Source organism: Pisolithus orientalis, assembly GCF_024613125.1.
Source record: "Pisolithus orientalis strain OTSU chromosome Unknown F5J12scaffold_15, whole genome shotgun sequence".
Taxonomy (NCBI): Eukaryota; Fungi; Basidiomycota; class Agaricomycetes; order Boletales; family Pisolithaceae; genus Pisolithus; species Pisolithus orientalis.
The window spans coordinates 475671-488823 of record NW_026260796.1 but is presented as its reverse complement, the minus strand read 5'-3'; the positions used below and the strand labels follow the sequence as shown (position 1 = coordinate 488823).

General features: G+C 46.8%; 5 protein-coding genes across 5 annotated transcripts; 3 read left to right on the top strand and 2 right to left on the bottom strand.

Annotated features, from left to right (window-relative positions):
* Window positions 1–1650: 1650 nt before the first annotated feature.
* Window positions 1651–2717, bottom strand: F5J12DRAFT_783030 (uncharacterized protein; the record flags this gene model as incomplete). Its single annotated transcript, XM_051742809.1, has 3 exons — window positions 1651–2324; window positions 2376–2408; window positions 2642–2717. 3 exons carry the CDS (start codon window positions 2715–2717, stop codon window positions 1651–1653), a joined length of 783 nt encoding a protein of 260 aa, XP_051599738.1.
* Window positions 2718–3260: 543 nt separating this feature from the next.
* Window positions 3261–4210, top strand: F5J12DRAFT_783029 (uncharacterized protein; the record flags this gene model as incomplete). Its single annotated transcript, XM_051742808.1, has 5 exons — window positions 3261–3400; window positions 3543–3735; window positions 3866–3995; window positions 4074–4120; window positions 4166–4210. The coding sequence occupies 5 exons, from the start codon at window positions 3261–3263 to the stop codon at window positions 4208–4210; spliced, it is 555 nt and encodes a 184-aa protein (XP_051599737.1).
* Window positions 4211–4715: 505 nt separating this feature from the next.
* F5J12DRAFT_783028 (uncharacterized protein) lies at window positions 4716–6531 on the bottom strand (the record flags this gene model as incomplete). Its single annotated transcript, XM_051742807.1, has 8 exons — window positions 4716–4873; window positions 4934–5071; window positions 5184–5299; window positions 5333–5555; window positions 5603–5903; window positions 5956–6067; window positions 6112–6251; window positions 6451–6531. 8 exons carry the CDS (start codon window positions 6529–6531, stop codon window positions 4716–4718), a joined length of 1269 nt encoding a protein of 422 aa, XP_051599736.1.
* Window positions 6532–7315: 784 nt separating this feature from the next.
* On the top strand, window positions 7316–9942 carry F5J12DRAFT_783027 (uncharacterized protein; the record flags this gene model as incomplete). The annotated part of the gene is made up of 10 exons (XM_051742806.1): window positions 7316–7452; window positions 7709–7757; window positions 7803–7904; window positions 8012–8105; window positions 8127–8213; window positions 8336–8444; window positions 8495–8657; window positions 8909–9247; window positions 9343–9541; window positions 9569–9942. 10 exons carry the CDS (start codon window positions 7316–7318, stop codon window positions 9940–9942), a joined length of 1653 nt encoding a protein of 550 aa, XP_051599735.1.
* A 468-nt stretch (window positions 9943–10410) lies between these two features.
* F5J12DRAFT_704698 (uncharacterized protein) lies at window positions 10411–10623 on the top strand (the record flags this gene model as incomplete). Its single annotated transcript, XM_051740552.1, has 1 exon — window positions 10411–10623. A coding segment is annotated over one exon (213 nt), but the record flags the coding sequence as incomplete, so codon positions are not given.
* Window positions 10624–13153: the final 2530 nt, after the last annotated feature.

Here is a 13153-nt window from a genome sequence, read left to right as displayed (position 1 = left end):
CAGCCACACCATGGTACACTAGACTGGGGCTCCTAGAGCCATTTTTAACCACATTGCTGTAGCTCTGGATGCTACCCTCAATGGGCTTACCAACTGGGGTGGAATACTGACTTCCTAATGGAGTCAGCTTCAGAAGTGGGGACTTGTTGACAACTTCAGCACCAGGCTGAGTCATCAGGCTAGGAGGTAAGAATGATGCTCAAGCTTTTGTTGCTCGGTGAATGGATGCTTGGGTGTTAACCATCTTTTTATTAAGTATTTGGATACTTACTCTTTTGTCTCTGCAGGGGATCAGTTCTGCAGATGGTGGAGAAGGTATCAGTGGGGAGCCCATGTACCTAGTTAGGCTGTGTGACATGGCCAGCAGAGGTTGACAATTGGTCATGTGACATGGGCCAGTGTAGGTTGAGCTGACCTATGAGTTGTCACCATAACATAGGGATTGGCTGTGATTATGTTGTCATGTGTCATTCAGGATCAGCTACAATTGTATAGTCATGCATGACACCAGAATCAGCTACAATTATATTTTTAGGTGTCACATGGAGAGGCTTCAAATAAAATATCATCATGTCATAGGGACATATATAGCATAGCCCAGACTAGATCTGCATTGTGAACATAGGGCAGCCCAGCATGACAACACAGTATGTCTGGGGCATACAGCAGCACACAGCAGCAACTCCCAGCACATGGTGGAAACATGATATGCCATTGCACCAAATACTGGGTGGATTACTGGAGTGGCAAGTACCAGTGGCAAGGACCATCTGAGCATAACTGAGGCAAAAGTGGCATTTTCTTGCATCTGACAGTGTGGTAAGTGGTAAGCCAGTGAAGATGCAAAAGCATATGGCCACATACACTAGTATGCATCAGCATAGTTTTGCATATAGAGACAGGGTGTGGTAGTGAGGAGAGTACAACATGCATTACCAGCAGAACTCACTGGCATGACATAGCAGTAGCAAGCAGGGAGTGGTAATCACTAGTGCAGAGCAGAAGCTGGTGGGATTGTGCAGCATAGATGGGAATGGGGCAGTGGCATGGATATGAGGTACTGGCAGGGGTTGACAGCATCAGGTGGCATATGTGGGAATGGGGTAGCAGTATGTATATGAGGTACTGGCAGGGGGTGGAAGTTGACAGCATCGAGCAGCATAGACAGTGTTGAGTGGCAGCTTAGTCAGGAATGGGCTGGTGGCATGGATGTGAGGTTCTGGCAGGGTCAGGTGTCAATGGCATCAGGGGGCATACACAGGAATGGTAGCAGCAGGGGTCAGGTGTCACCAGCATTGAGTGGCATAGACAGGAATGGGCAAAGTCAAGTGCTATTCACTTGCAGCATCAGCATTCAGTGGCATAGGCCACAATTGTATGGCCACAACCTGGGTCAGTGGGTTAAACCCTTGCAATTGTGCAGAACATATGTGGCAAGCACCATGCATGATTTGAGGGTGCTGCTAGTGTGCACTAGCTTAGTGGTACCAGTGAATTTATAAATTGCAAGGCCAGTCACCTGGCCAGACTCAAATGGGATGGCACACACCAGAGAGACCATATCTGCACCATGTAAAGCAAAAGTGGGCAGGGATGATCATTCTCAGGAATAGTGACAATGAAATGGTAATAGTACATTCTATGGACATGTTAATCTATGTCCATCCAATTAGCAGCATCCTCATCATCAGCATCATCCCCACCAGCACAGTCAGAAACTGCCCCCAAAGAGACATAGATAGGGGGCCAGGCTTCTCCTACACCAGGGGTGGATGAGTATGCAAAATGGTGGGGGGGCAGCAGGAGAGTAGAATGGGCTAAAAGCACATCACCTGGGAGGTTCTGGAGGATGCTGGTATCAATTGCAACCTCCTGGGCCATTGTAGTGGGCACAAGGTCAAGTATCCTTGCACCATCAGTGGGAACAACTGCTTGATGACTTGTAATTGCAAAGCCAATGGGGGAGGGGTGGGAGGGTCCAGGTGCATTGGGTGAGGAGTGTGGCAATGGGTACAGACACTGGTGTAAGGCCTTGACAACATTGCAAAGCATCTGCAGCTTTGTCTGGGTATCTGCAAGGGCCTGCTGGGTATTGGCAAGCTCACAGTGGGTATCTAGCAGATTGTGTGCTGTCTCCATATGCTGCTGCTGCAATGCTGCGATCTCCTCTTCCATATGCCCCATTGGGGTGGCATTGGGAGTCACTGGGCAGGATGGGGTAGTGAGATGGCTTTTGGATGTTGCTGCCCCCTGGGATGCTGGGCTTGATGTCTGCCAACCTGACTGCCACCAGGATGGAGTGATGATGACCACTCCATCGAAAACTATGTTAGGCTCAAATAAGAATAGCAGAATGAAAGAAATGGAGGACTTACTTTGCCTGCAAGAGCGTGGAGCAGCTGATGGCCCTGGTGAAGGGCTTTGAGGATGGTGTCAGCTGGGGTTATGGGTGGCTGCAATGGTTTGGGGACAGTCCACTGCTCCATCAGGCACCTCAGTTACAGTGCGACTGCAGGGTTACCTTGACTGTGACCATGTGGCCTTCACTCCAGCAAAGATACTACACCTGTACTTCTGGCAGCTACACTGCCAACATGCAGAACCTGGCTTAACTGTGCATGGCAGATTTTTCTCCATGCACCTATCACATCAGTCTTCTTCAGCAACAGGCATATAGCCAGTGGCAGGGGTTGCAAGAGCAGCAACCAAGCAGCCATGACCAGTGGGTGCTCCAGCAGTTGCTGTCGAAACATCAGCATCACTTGCTGCCACTGACCTTGTACACTTCTGTGGCCTTTGACTTCTAGGACAAGTGCCAGTAGGAGCAGCCCAACTAGTCAATCAGCTGCAGGGTTCTTCAAAAGTCTTGGCAGCAGTGGCAGCATTGTCACTTGTCTGAAGTGGGTCTAATGGAACTGCATGCCCTTTACCCTTATCAATGGGCCTTCCAATCTGGTACCATGGATGGTCTGTGACATCAGCATCTATTGTGTCTCTGATCTTGTCAAAGTTCAGCCACTCCTTCAATGCCATAAGCACTGCTGGATCTCTCATAATCATTTTGGCAGCGATGATGTGGGTAGGGATGGTGAATTTTGAGGGCAGTTCCTCAACCAAAGGGTGCACATGGGTCTGGAATATTGTAAATATCACAGGATAAATAGATCAGCATGCCATGAACCAACTGTTCCCAAATGATGTGCATAGCTCTTTTCCAGTATTGCTTGTTCCTGTGGTCATGGAGCATCAGAAGCTCCACCATGACTATGTCTGCAGCATTAGTGACTATTTCATGTGGGAGAGCAATGGAGGGAGTGGCAGTGGCAGTGGTTTGGGATGCTTCAGTGTGTTGGGACATTTTTGTGGAAGTGGGGTACTGGTGTGAGAGTGGTGCAGTCAAGTGATAGTTGACAATTGCATTGGCAGCACAGCCACATTTTATATTTTCATGAACCATTGTGCCAGCATCAACACTGGCCAGTAGACAAACAAGCCCAAATAGCCAAATGTGACATTGCAATCAACTTATCAACATTTTACAGATTGCTGAATATCATGGAGCAAAAGTCAGTAAGGTGGAGGCCAGGCAGGGGCCATCAGCTAGGATCACCATCATCCTCCATGCCACCAAATGCTGGCCCTACCCTGCCATCGCTCAGCATGCTTGCACCATCTTGGGACTCACCACCACTTTCACCAGAGTTGCAGCCATCTGCTGCTGATCAACAATGGGAGGTGTGGCAAGCAAGTCATTCCATGCCATCCTTGGCCACCATTGCACCTAGCTAGGATTTGCCAACATCTTCCCCAGCAGTCTCACCCCCACCTAGATCATTGCTGGCATCCACACAAATTCCACAAACAGTGCCATCTCCCATGGTTCATGCATATATGGACTGAGTGGTTAGATGGTGCAGCAGCCTCCAAGCCACAGCCCATCCCAGCTATATCATGGCAACTATCCCCCCAGCCTATGGCCACTGATGCTGCTGCTGGTGAGTGCCATGTTATCTCTTGTTGCCACCAGTATTAAGTGTATTAGCTTGCTTTTTGGCACTGCAATGTTTCTCCAGTGACTTGGGTATACAAGGACTCCATGACGAAGGGCCAATTACAACATGTAAGTTGTTTTATGATATCCCTTGCATATATATCAATCATCCAGCAGTGGAAAAAGCATGGCAGCTTGCAGTTCTTCTTGCGGGACTGACTGATGAGCACCCACCCTGTCTTAACACCACTACTGATGGGCAAATCATTGTGGCCTACAACCACTACAGCAATATATTGGTGGAATCAAGCATCCAGTTTTGCCTGTTGCTTGCAAGGAGAGCACAGCTGGAAAGGATGCAGCAATATATACAAGATTTGATGACCAGTGATTGGGATGGTGAGGATGAATTGGAACTGGATGAGGATTTGTTGTAAAGTAGCCATTGGTTGTCAAAATGTAGTATCACCTTCCATGGCCATGTAAAATACAAATGCTAACATCACCTATGTTTCTTGGAGGGACTAGGAGTAGGAACATCATCATCAGGCTGCTTTGGTGCCTTCTGCACCCATTTTGACTGCCACATACCCCTCATATTGTCTATGCTGGTTGGTGCATGGGTACTAGGATTGAGAGATAAATTGAATCCACAACTCAGTGACCATGGCACAAGTACTGACTCATTGATGGAATGGGCAACTTGTGCTTTGAATCTTCCTGTTTATGGTCTCTCCTGATAGTTGTTGGCACTGCCAAATGATCTGCCAGGGTAGACTGAATCAGGAAAATCAATGCAGCAGGCATCAGGCACAGGTTGCACAGGGCTTGTGATGCCACCCTCAACCTGCTGCAAGGCATTTGATGGTTCCTTGCCAATGGCTGAAACATGTCAGCCATTAATGTTAACAATATTTGGCTGTTGTGATCCTGCTGGCTTACCAATTGGCTGGCAGGTGTTACCCTCAGCCACTTGGCATCTGGCAATCCACTGCTGGGAATCCAGCAATGGTACTGCCTCTGCAGCATCTTCATCCACCATGTGTGTGCCTGTACTGTCATTTCTGTTTGATGGCAATGCTGGTGGAATTTGACAGAGATTGGATTCATCATCAGAATCAGAGCCCTACAACTTTGTTCCCCATTAGATAATATTGCTGCACATTTAAGTTCCAGTTGCATTCCATCATACCTGTTTGCCATTGCAGCTTCCTCCTACCCCACATCATTTTATCCATCATCCTTTTGCCTGCCAAGTGTTCTGGTCTCCCATCCAAATCCTGCTTTGCACACATCCTTGCTCCACTGCTGTCAGCCTCTGCCACCAGCATTCAGAGGGACCCTCCAGCATCTCTCCACTTCTTGAAGCTGAATATATTGTTGGGATGCCATTCCTTTCTCTCTTGCCACCATTCTAAGATCACTGTCAACTCATCCTGGGTGAGTCGACTCAGCTCTTTGAAGGGAACCTCAGGTGGCAGAAACTGTGGTGCAATATAAAGTGCAGTGTTGGTCGTTATCACACTCCATGTAACAGTTGCCTGTGAATTCCTGCAGGCCTTCCCTGTAATGCATTTCAATGAACAGTATTTCCCCTATTGTTATACATACAATAGTGAAATGTCACAAATGTCCGCATGATATCCTTCAACTTCGGTGCCTGCATGTCCAATATGTTTGGGATGTATGGTGTGCTGTTTTTGCTGACTGGCAGGATGGTTTTAGGTTTCCCATTGCTCTTCCTCTGCCTTGACCATGGAGTGGCATCTGGTGACTCAGCATTGGTGCCACCATTCACAAATGTTGTTTGTACATACTTTACAAATTTATCCTGGCACTCATCCAACTCCTCAAATAATTTGCCATTACCCAATTCATCGTTGAAATCATGTCTGGATGAGTTGGTCAAAATCTGGCAGTACTCATCTGCACAAAGAACAAATTCCTCATACTCCAACTATCACCTCTCCATCAGCATCTTCCCATGCCACCATCACTACCACCCTGGCACCACACCACTTCCACATTTCCTTAGCAAATTCCTCAGCATATTTATGGCCTTTCTTCTCTGTGGTTCTGTTTCTTGTGAGTGATGGGCAGCATTGCCAAATGGTACATACTCTGACTGAACATCCTGAGGTGGCTGCCACTCATTCCATTCTTTGGCCAATGCCTCAGCCTCCTGTATCTCCTTGGCAGTAAGGGACTTCATGATGGTGTTGATGGCCTTCAGATAAGACTTGATCATTTCTGTGGATCCCTACTTGTTACCAGCTTCTTCCAACACTTTGTTGATTGATTTCTTTTGATGGTGCATGACCACCTTCCTCAGTGTCCAACTGCCACCATATTTGATCAGGGCCCATCAACTACAGCTCTGGCTGTGGTTGTACAACCAAGTCTGAATTGCCTGGAAATGGTAAGGACATGCCAGGTAATCAATCACAGGTGTGGCACACCTTCTTCTTCCAAACCCATTCATGCATTTTCAGCATCACATTTGCATCAAGGTTCTTTATCTTGTTTCTGAGGGTTAACATGATGGAGCTCCTCTTGTTTTGGTCAGCATTTTTCCATGACTCTAGCTTGGCCTCAAGAATCTCAATTTTGGCCAGCTGAAGACTGGTTCCCTTTTGTGGCAGGGAGGGTTCAGTGTTGTTGGAGAACGAGTCACTTTTGTAGTCACTGGATGCCATTGATGATGGAGGTGCTTGTGTGCAAATTTTCTGGGGACAGCTAGTATGATGTCTGTTGAAGAGAATAGACTTCTCCAGCATTCTCCCATGTCAATGAAGGTTACATTTTCATGTCTAGTCCATTCTGGCATGACAGTTGATCAGACAGTTTCCAAAGATGGCTAAGGTTGTTAGTCAATCATGAGATTTCCATCCCTGAGCCATGTACAATGGTGGTGCCTCTCAGACTGCATGGATCTGAGATCTTTGGTAATTGGGCAATGTGCATTGAGACACTGTGGATGGTATAGTCACTATGAGCATGATGTAGGACAAGGCTTTTTGCAAGTGCTCATTCATTTCATTGATCTCTAGGCAATGTGCAGGTGCCAGCACTGAAATCATGTGCCAGATCCTAAGACAGCATTACCATAGTCAGTGGTCAGACCTTGCTAGCATGTGTCAGGCTGCATGTATTTGTTGCAATCAAAACCCTTCTGCATTGCAACATTCATCATGGGGAAGTCAAAGATTGCACCAGTGGGACCTGCTACAAGAGTGACCCAGGTGACCTGGCAATGAGTGAATACCACCTGAGGATATAGGGATAAGATGGTAAAAGTAGCACCCAGAAAGTGGGTGCCAGGCCATGCAACTCAGCTGCCTGTGCAGCCTGGCTCTGTTATCCCAGGTCACCTGGACTGCCTGTTGGATGATGTGGGTGAACAACTGCCTTCCAATAATGATGTATTGCCTGCAACACCTTCTAAACCTCAGAAAAGTCAGGTGTGTGGAATGCCACATTGCCCCACAAACCTGCAATGACAGTGTCACACAATTGTAGAATAGGTTATCTGTAGCAGTGGTTGCTGCACCAACAGCATTATCTAGCCATCCTGTTGGACATGGAGGCCCCACCTGAGCCAAGGGATTGTGTCCTGTGTGGAGCAGATGGAATCTTCCGGTGCATTGAATGTGCCCATTGGCCAGTCTTCTGCACCATGTGTTGCTGGGCAGAACACAAGCACCAGCCTTTCCACAGGTTGGAACAATGGAATGGCACATTCTTTGAGGAATCATCCCTGCAGCTGGTAAGCAGCTGAATCATGATGGTTTTTCCTGTATTTACCATTCAGGCCAGTTTGGTACTGCATGTTGGGCATGGTGGGAAGCACTGCCCAGCTGGTGGTTGTTCAAATGATGAAGTCATAGCTGAGGAGGAGGATGATTGGGAGGATGTGGATCAAGATGGTTGTCCACCAAATCTGCAGGCCCCAAAGAACTGAAGCTGCCTAATTGTCATGCACACCAATGGAATACACTACTGCAATGTGTGGTATTGTAGATGCCCTGGGGCAGAGGATTCACACATACAGCTGAAGCAGGCTGGGATGTTTCCTGCTACCACAAAGGCTGCAAGGACTGCATTTACCTTCCAAGTACTTGATGACTTTGTTCAGGACAATGTGGAATGTGGTACCTCAGCAATGAATTTCTACAGCAAACTTTGCTGCATAACCTCCAATGCCTTTCCTCATCTGGTGCCAGTGTGTCCTATTTGTTGAATTGTATCACTGCAACACAACTCTTAGCTGGATGATAGGATATGTACAGGGAACTGTTGAGAGTTGCTAGGATGTGGTTGCTCCTGAAACTACTGAAATGGCAGGGAGCCTACATGAGTGCAGAAGATGCTGGCCCTGGGGAATTAGTGTTCTTCTGTCCAGCATGTCCTCAGCCCAGCACAACATTCCTGAAGATGAAACAGATTATTCCCAGTGAGTGATAACATGAACACCACTAGCCATTTACACAATGTGTAATCCAGTTGGACACTGGCAAGAAGCTTGGTCATGGATGGGAATTTCAAGGCAGAGCATATGCATCCAAAGGATGCTGGCAGTGAAGCCTGGTTGATGGATGGAAAGGGGTACATGGTTGCATCACAGCCATACAAGGAATATTTGAGCAGCACTAAAAATGTGGTTGAGGTGGGTGATGTGTAGGAATGTATTACCTGATGGACTGATCACACTACAAGATCTTGGATTGCAGCAATCATCAAGCAGTTAATTAAGCAAATGCCAACCAGCAGCAGCTCACATCTACAGGAATAGGTGGATGTGCCTGTGCATGGCATGGCTGTTTTGTGCTGCATGCAATGGTTGACTTCCAGATGGGCAAACAGTATGAATAACCTTGTAACAATGTATGACAATATTGACATTGACATTACAGGCAGGTTAACATGGACTATGTGCTTGTGCATGCCATCAGGCATGGCACAGTCCCTGGCCAGCAAGTGATACATTTCTATGATATTAACTGCCAGTATAGCAAAGGTTTAGAACAACAGCTACATGCCAATGCCTATATATCCATGCCAGATGGCATGCAGATCTGCCCTGGCATTGGGTTGTGGCATGTTCATGGCCACCACACAGAATGCTTTCCACAGTATGCTCCCAATTTCATTGTGGGTGCTGGCTGGGTGGATGGGGAGATCATGGAAACCTTGTGGTCCTCCCTGAATATCATTTCCCCATCTGCTAGAGGCATGGCTACTCCCCATCGGCAGGAGGTACTTGATTTCCAAATGAATGATAGCAATTTCCTGAAAATGGTCAGAATGCATAAGTCTAGTGCTTGTATCAGACATGGTTGCATGGCTAACAGGCTACAGCAATGAGACTCAAGCAGAAACTCAAGGTTGCTGAGGAATCTTATTTAGTGGTTGAAGGCAGGTTTGCTGATTTGAATGGTAATGTCCCACTGGCAATCAGCCAATCATGGGGGGAAGAAGCAGCAGCAGCATTGGAAAACTGGCTGTCAAGGCCACAGGCCATGGATATATATGAGGTCAGGCTGCAGAAAGGTAGGTAATGAAGGTTAACCTGGACAGGATTTGTGCTGAGTGGTATTGAAGCTCCCTCTGCAAAGGCAATCAAGATAGATTTACTGGCCATCCACCAGCCAGGGCATTTGCAAGGTATGGTGACCTGGATTGCAAAGGCATTGAAGATAGAGGAAGCACAAATCCAGCTGACAGTGGCATGCCAGCACATCACCTCAAGAGCAACAGAAGCTGAAAATCTCACCATTGCATGTCACCATGATCATCTCCAGTCCCATATACACAGCATTTTTGACACTGCCAAAAAACTATTTGGGGACAGATTCAAGGATGCTGAGCTGTGCTGGTCATCTAACCTGCATGATCCAGAAACCATTGCATTGCCACTGCCATCCAATGTTGGCAAAGATCATTTTGAATGATCTGGCCTGGGGTATGTGACAATAATGGAGCTGCAACTGTGGCAAGGACAGGCCAATGATTGTCTTCATGAACTGCGGCTTGTGCTTGCAGAGAAGGCAGTCATCTTTTGAACTGCCATTCACCATGGAAGTAATTACCACATGGCCATGCATGCCTGGGGAAGGGTGGCCAATGCCAAGGCAGCAGTGCAATGTCATGCTGCTGTGTACTGCTGGTGCTGCATTCAAATGGGCAGGTTAGGGGCCAGGCTGGATATCCTAAAGCAATACAAAGAGTTGAATGACTCTGACCTAACTATCAGCACAGCAGTATCTGACCCAAATGCCAGAGGTCACAGAGATGATACCCTACCTTGGATCTGGACAATGGATGTACCAAGGGACACAACTGCTAATGATTGGATGTCAGAATGTGAGAGGAGCAATCACATGGCAACAGCATCTGAGATTTACTTATCATTTTCTCTAGTCTACAGGGTCAATTGGCTCCAGATGAGGGCACTGTGGGACAGATGGAAGGAGGAGGTTCAGCTGTTGAAATGTGAGCAGGAGTGGACTAAAAACTTCTTTGAAAACAAGGTAAGATTTTGGACTGGCAGAAAGGCTGCCACATTGGCAAAGGGACAGGCTGGGCCAGCATGCTATGCTGCATGGCAATGCCAGATGTATGGCAGATTAGCATGTCTTCTGTGAACCATTTCCATCTAGTGACCACTGGCTATCTGCAATGACATCATTTTTGAGATCTCCCAAATGATGCCAGGGTTATGGATCGCATATTGGTTGGTGTAGTTGAATGTGAGCTGAGCATTTTCTGATGAGTGCTGCCTTAACAGCAGATGCATGCCACCATGCAAAGCTGTTGGAAAGTTGGTGAATGCTTATATAGTATGACATCTCATATTTCATGCTGGTAAGTCATGTCATCAACATTCACCATGGCTGAACTTTCCATGGCTGTACAGTACTTTGGAATAAGGTTTTGTTGCCTTGTTGCTGCCATGAAGAAGCTGGATTGGTCTGAATACTGGCACACTAGTTGGTATCAACATTTCCTGGCAGAAGTGGTAAGCCACTGTTCCTGTGGTGGAGCAATGGTTGATAGTGGTACAAGGTACAATGGAGCATCTGATGGGCATGGCATCTTGCCATCCCATTACCCTGATCATGCCACTCACAGCTGACAGGCTGTTAATGTACCTGAATGAAGGTGATTGGAGTCCCTGCAACATTTTAGCTTTCATCAGAAGCTTGAATCCCCGCCTGACTAGGATTAAGGAGTGCCATGTCAAACTGGCCACTACCATGTCCCATGCATGGTGGAAGAATGACAGCAGCAAAGTGGAATTGGGATATGAGAGGAGACCTCTGCAGAACATAATTACAGAAGCCACAGAATTTTGTGCAGGAGTATCAGTAAGTGGTGGCACACCTTTGCTCACTTGCAACTCACCCATTGTATCAGAATGGTGGCATCTCACTACCACTGCTTATTAATTCACATCCATCACCCACTGCCAAATGTGCTGCACTACATGCAATGTGCACAGAAGGCTTGAAGGATATTGATCAAGAGTTATCATATCTTTCCAAGTTAATCTTACATTCACAGGAGTGGATGTCATCACTGGAAGCTGTTACCTGATCTAAACTTGCTTTACAGGTTGTGTGGGTGGAGTTGGTGTCAAACGTGCAGGAATGAATATACAGCCTCTGTACATATTATCAACCATCTATAATGAGCTTACTTTGGGGCTGGTAGCTTTACCTTATCAGAATCTATGCTGGTAACTGAATAGGGGCATTCCCTTGATCAATGGGTCTTTTGTGTACTCTTCTCCCCATGGCCCCAATCATGTTAACATCATTCTTGGGCTGGCAGTCTATAAAGCTATTCACCAGGTTCACAGTCAGAGATGCATGATGTGCCAGCACCATTGAACCATCACTGGCATGGTGCTTGAAAACTGCTCATTCAAAGATGCCACTAGTGAAACCAGCTGGTCATCTGGACCTTGATTCATGTTGCCAGCAGTATCAGAAATGTGCAACCCCCAATTGGAACATGTGGAAGGGGCTAATATCTTCTGTAATGTATACTTCAGCAGCATTCACAGTTGTTCAAGGTTGTGTTCTGGCCAAGCTGCATTCCAAAATGCTGATGAGGCTGTGTTCTCAGTTGCTGCAGAGAACTTCTATGCCACATTTAGTTCAGTGTTACCACATTAGTCACTACCATTGCTGGCAACATTGGCCACACAATTGCTGCAGCTGGAGGGATCTGTGCCATGTGTATTCCTTGCATCTCCAGATGATATCCTCCTTGTTGCTGGTGGATTCCCTTAACTTCCCCAACCTGATTGCATTAGAAATGTCTGGTACCAGCACATTCCCATCCAACTATCTACTTTCTGACCAGCTTGCAGAGTACATGTGCTGCCAAGTTCTCCATGAGACTGCATCCTTGCACTGCCACTGTCCTGCCACAACCTCTTGAACTCGAGATTCAGACATGTATTACACTCAATCAAATGGCAGCAACACTGGCCCAGGCCTATCATAATCCCTGTATGCCATTTTAAGAGAGCTGCCATGCATCCTGCTAACATTTATTGCAGTTCCCTCTGGCATTGAATTAATCAGGCTGTTGGAAAGCTTATCACCTCGAGAAACAGGTTTCAATTTGATCCAGGAGGCCTGCATCCTTTCCACTGTGAGTCAAAGTGTGGTTCAGTGGTGAAAACCAACCAAAACCAACACAAAAGACAAAAAGAGCAAGTGGTGGTGTGCCTATGCAGTACCTAGATGGTAGAACCTGTTCTTTGGGAGGGTTTTTGCAAGCTACAACACTCAAGGACAAGTGCTGAGGGTTGGGGGTGCTCCTGACAAAGAGGGAGCAAGCATGCGATAGAAAGTGATAGGGTAGACTGCTGTCAGCCTACAGAAGGATGGATGGTGGCTTAATTCAATGTCCTAAGCTGCACTGAGCTCAGGGAGGGCTTGGAGTGAAGTATATTGATGATAGACAAGGATAAGTGAAGTAGATGATAGTTAGACCCTTAATAAAGTCTCAACTATTGAAGCTGCTGAATGAACTACTGAGTGATGATAAAATGCAAGCAAGAGGGGCTCTCTGATGTCTTCTTTTTTTTGCTATCTAAGTACAGTGATTTATATACAGTACAGGGGTGTTGCCCTTGGAAAACAAGAT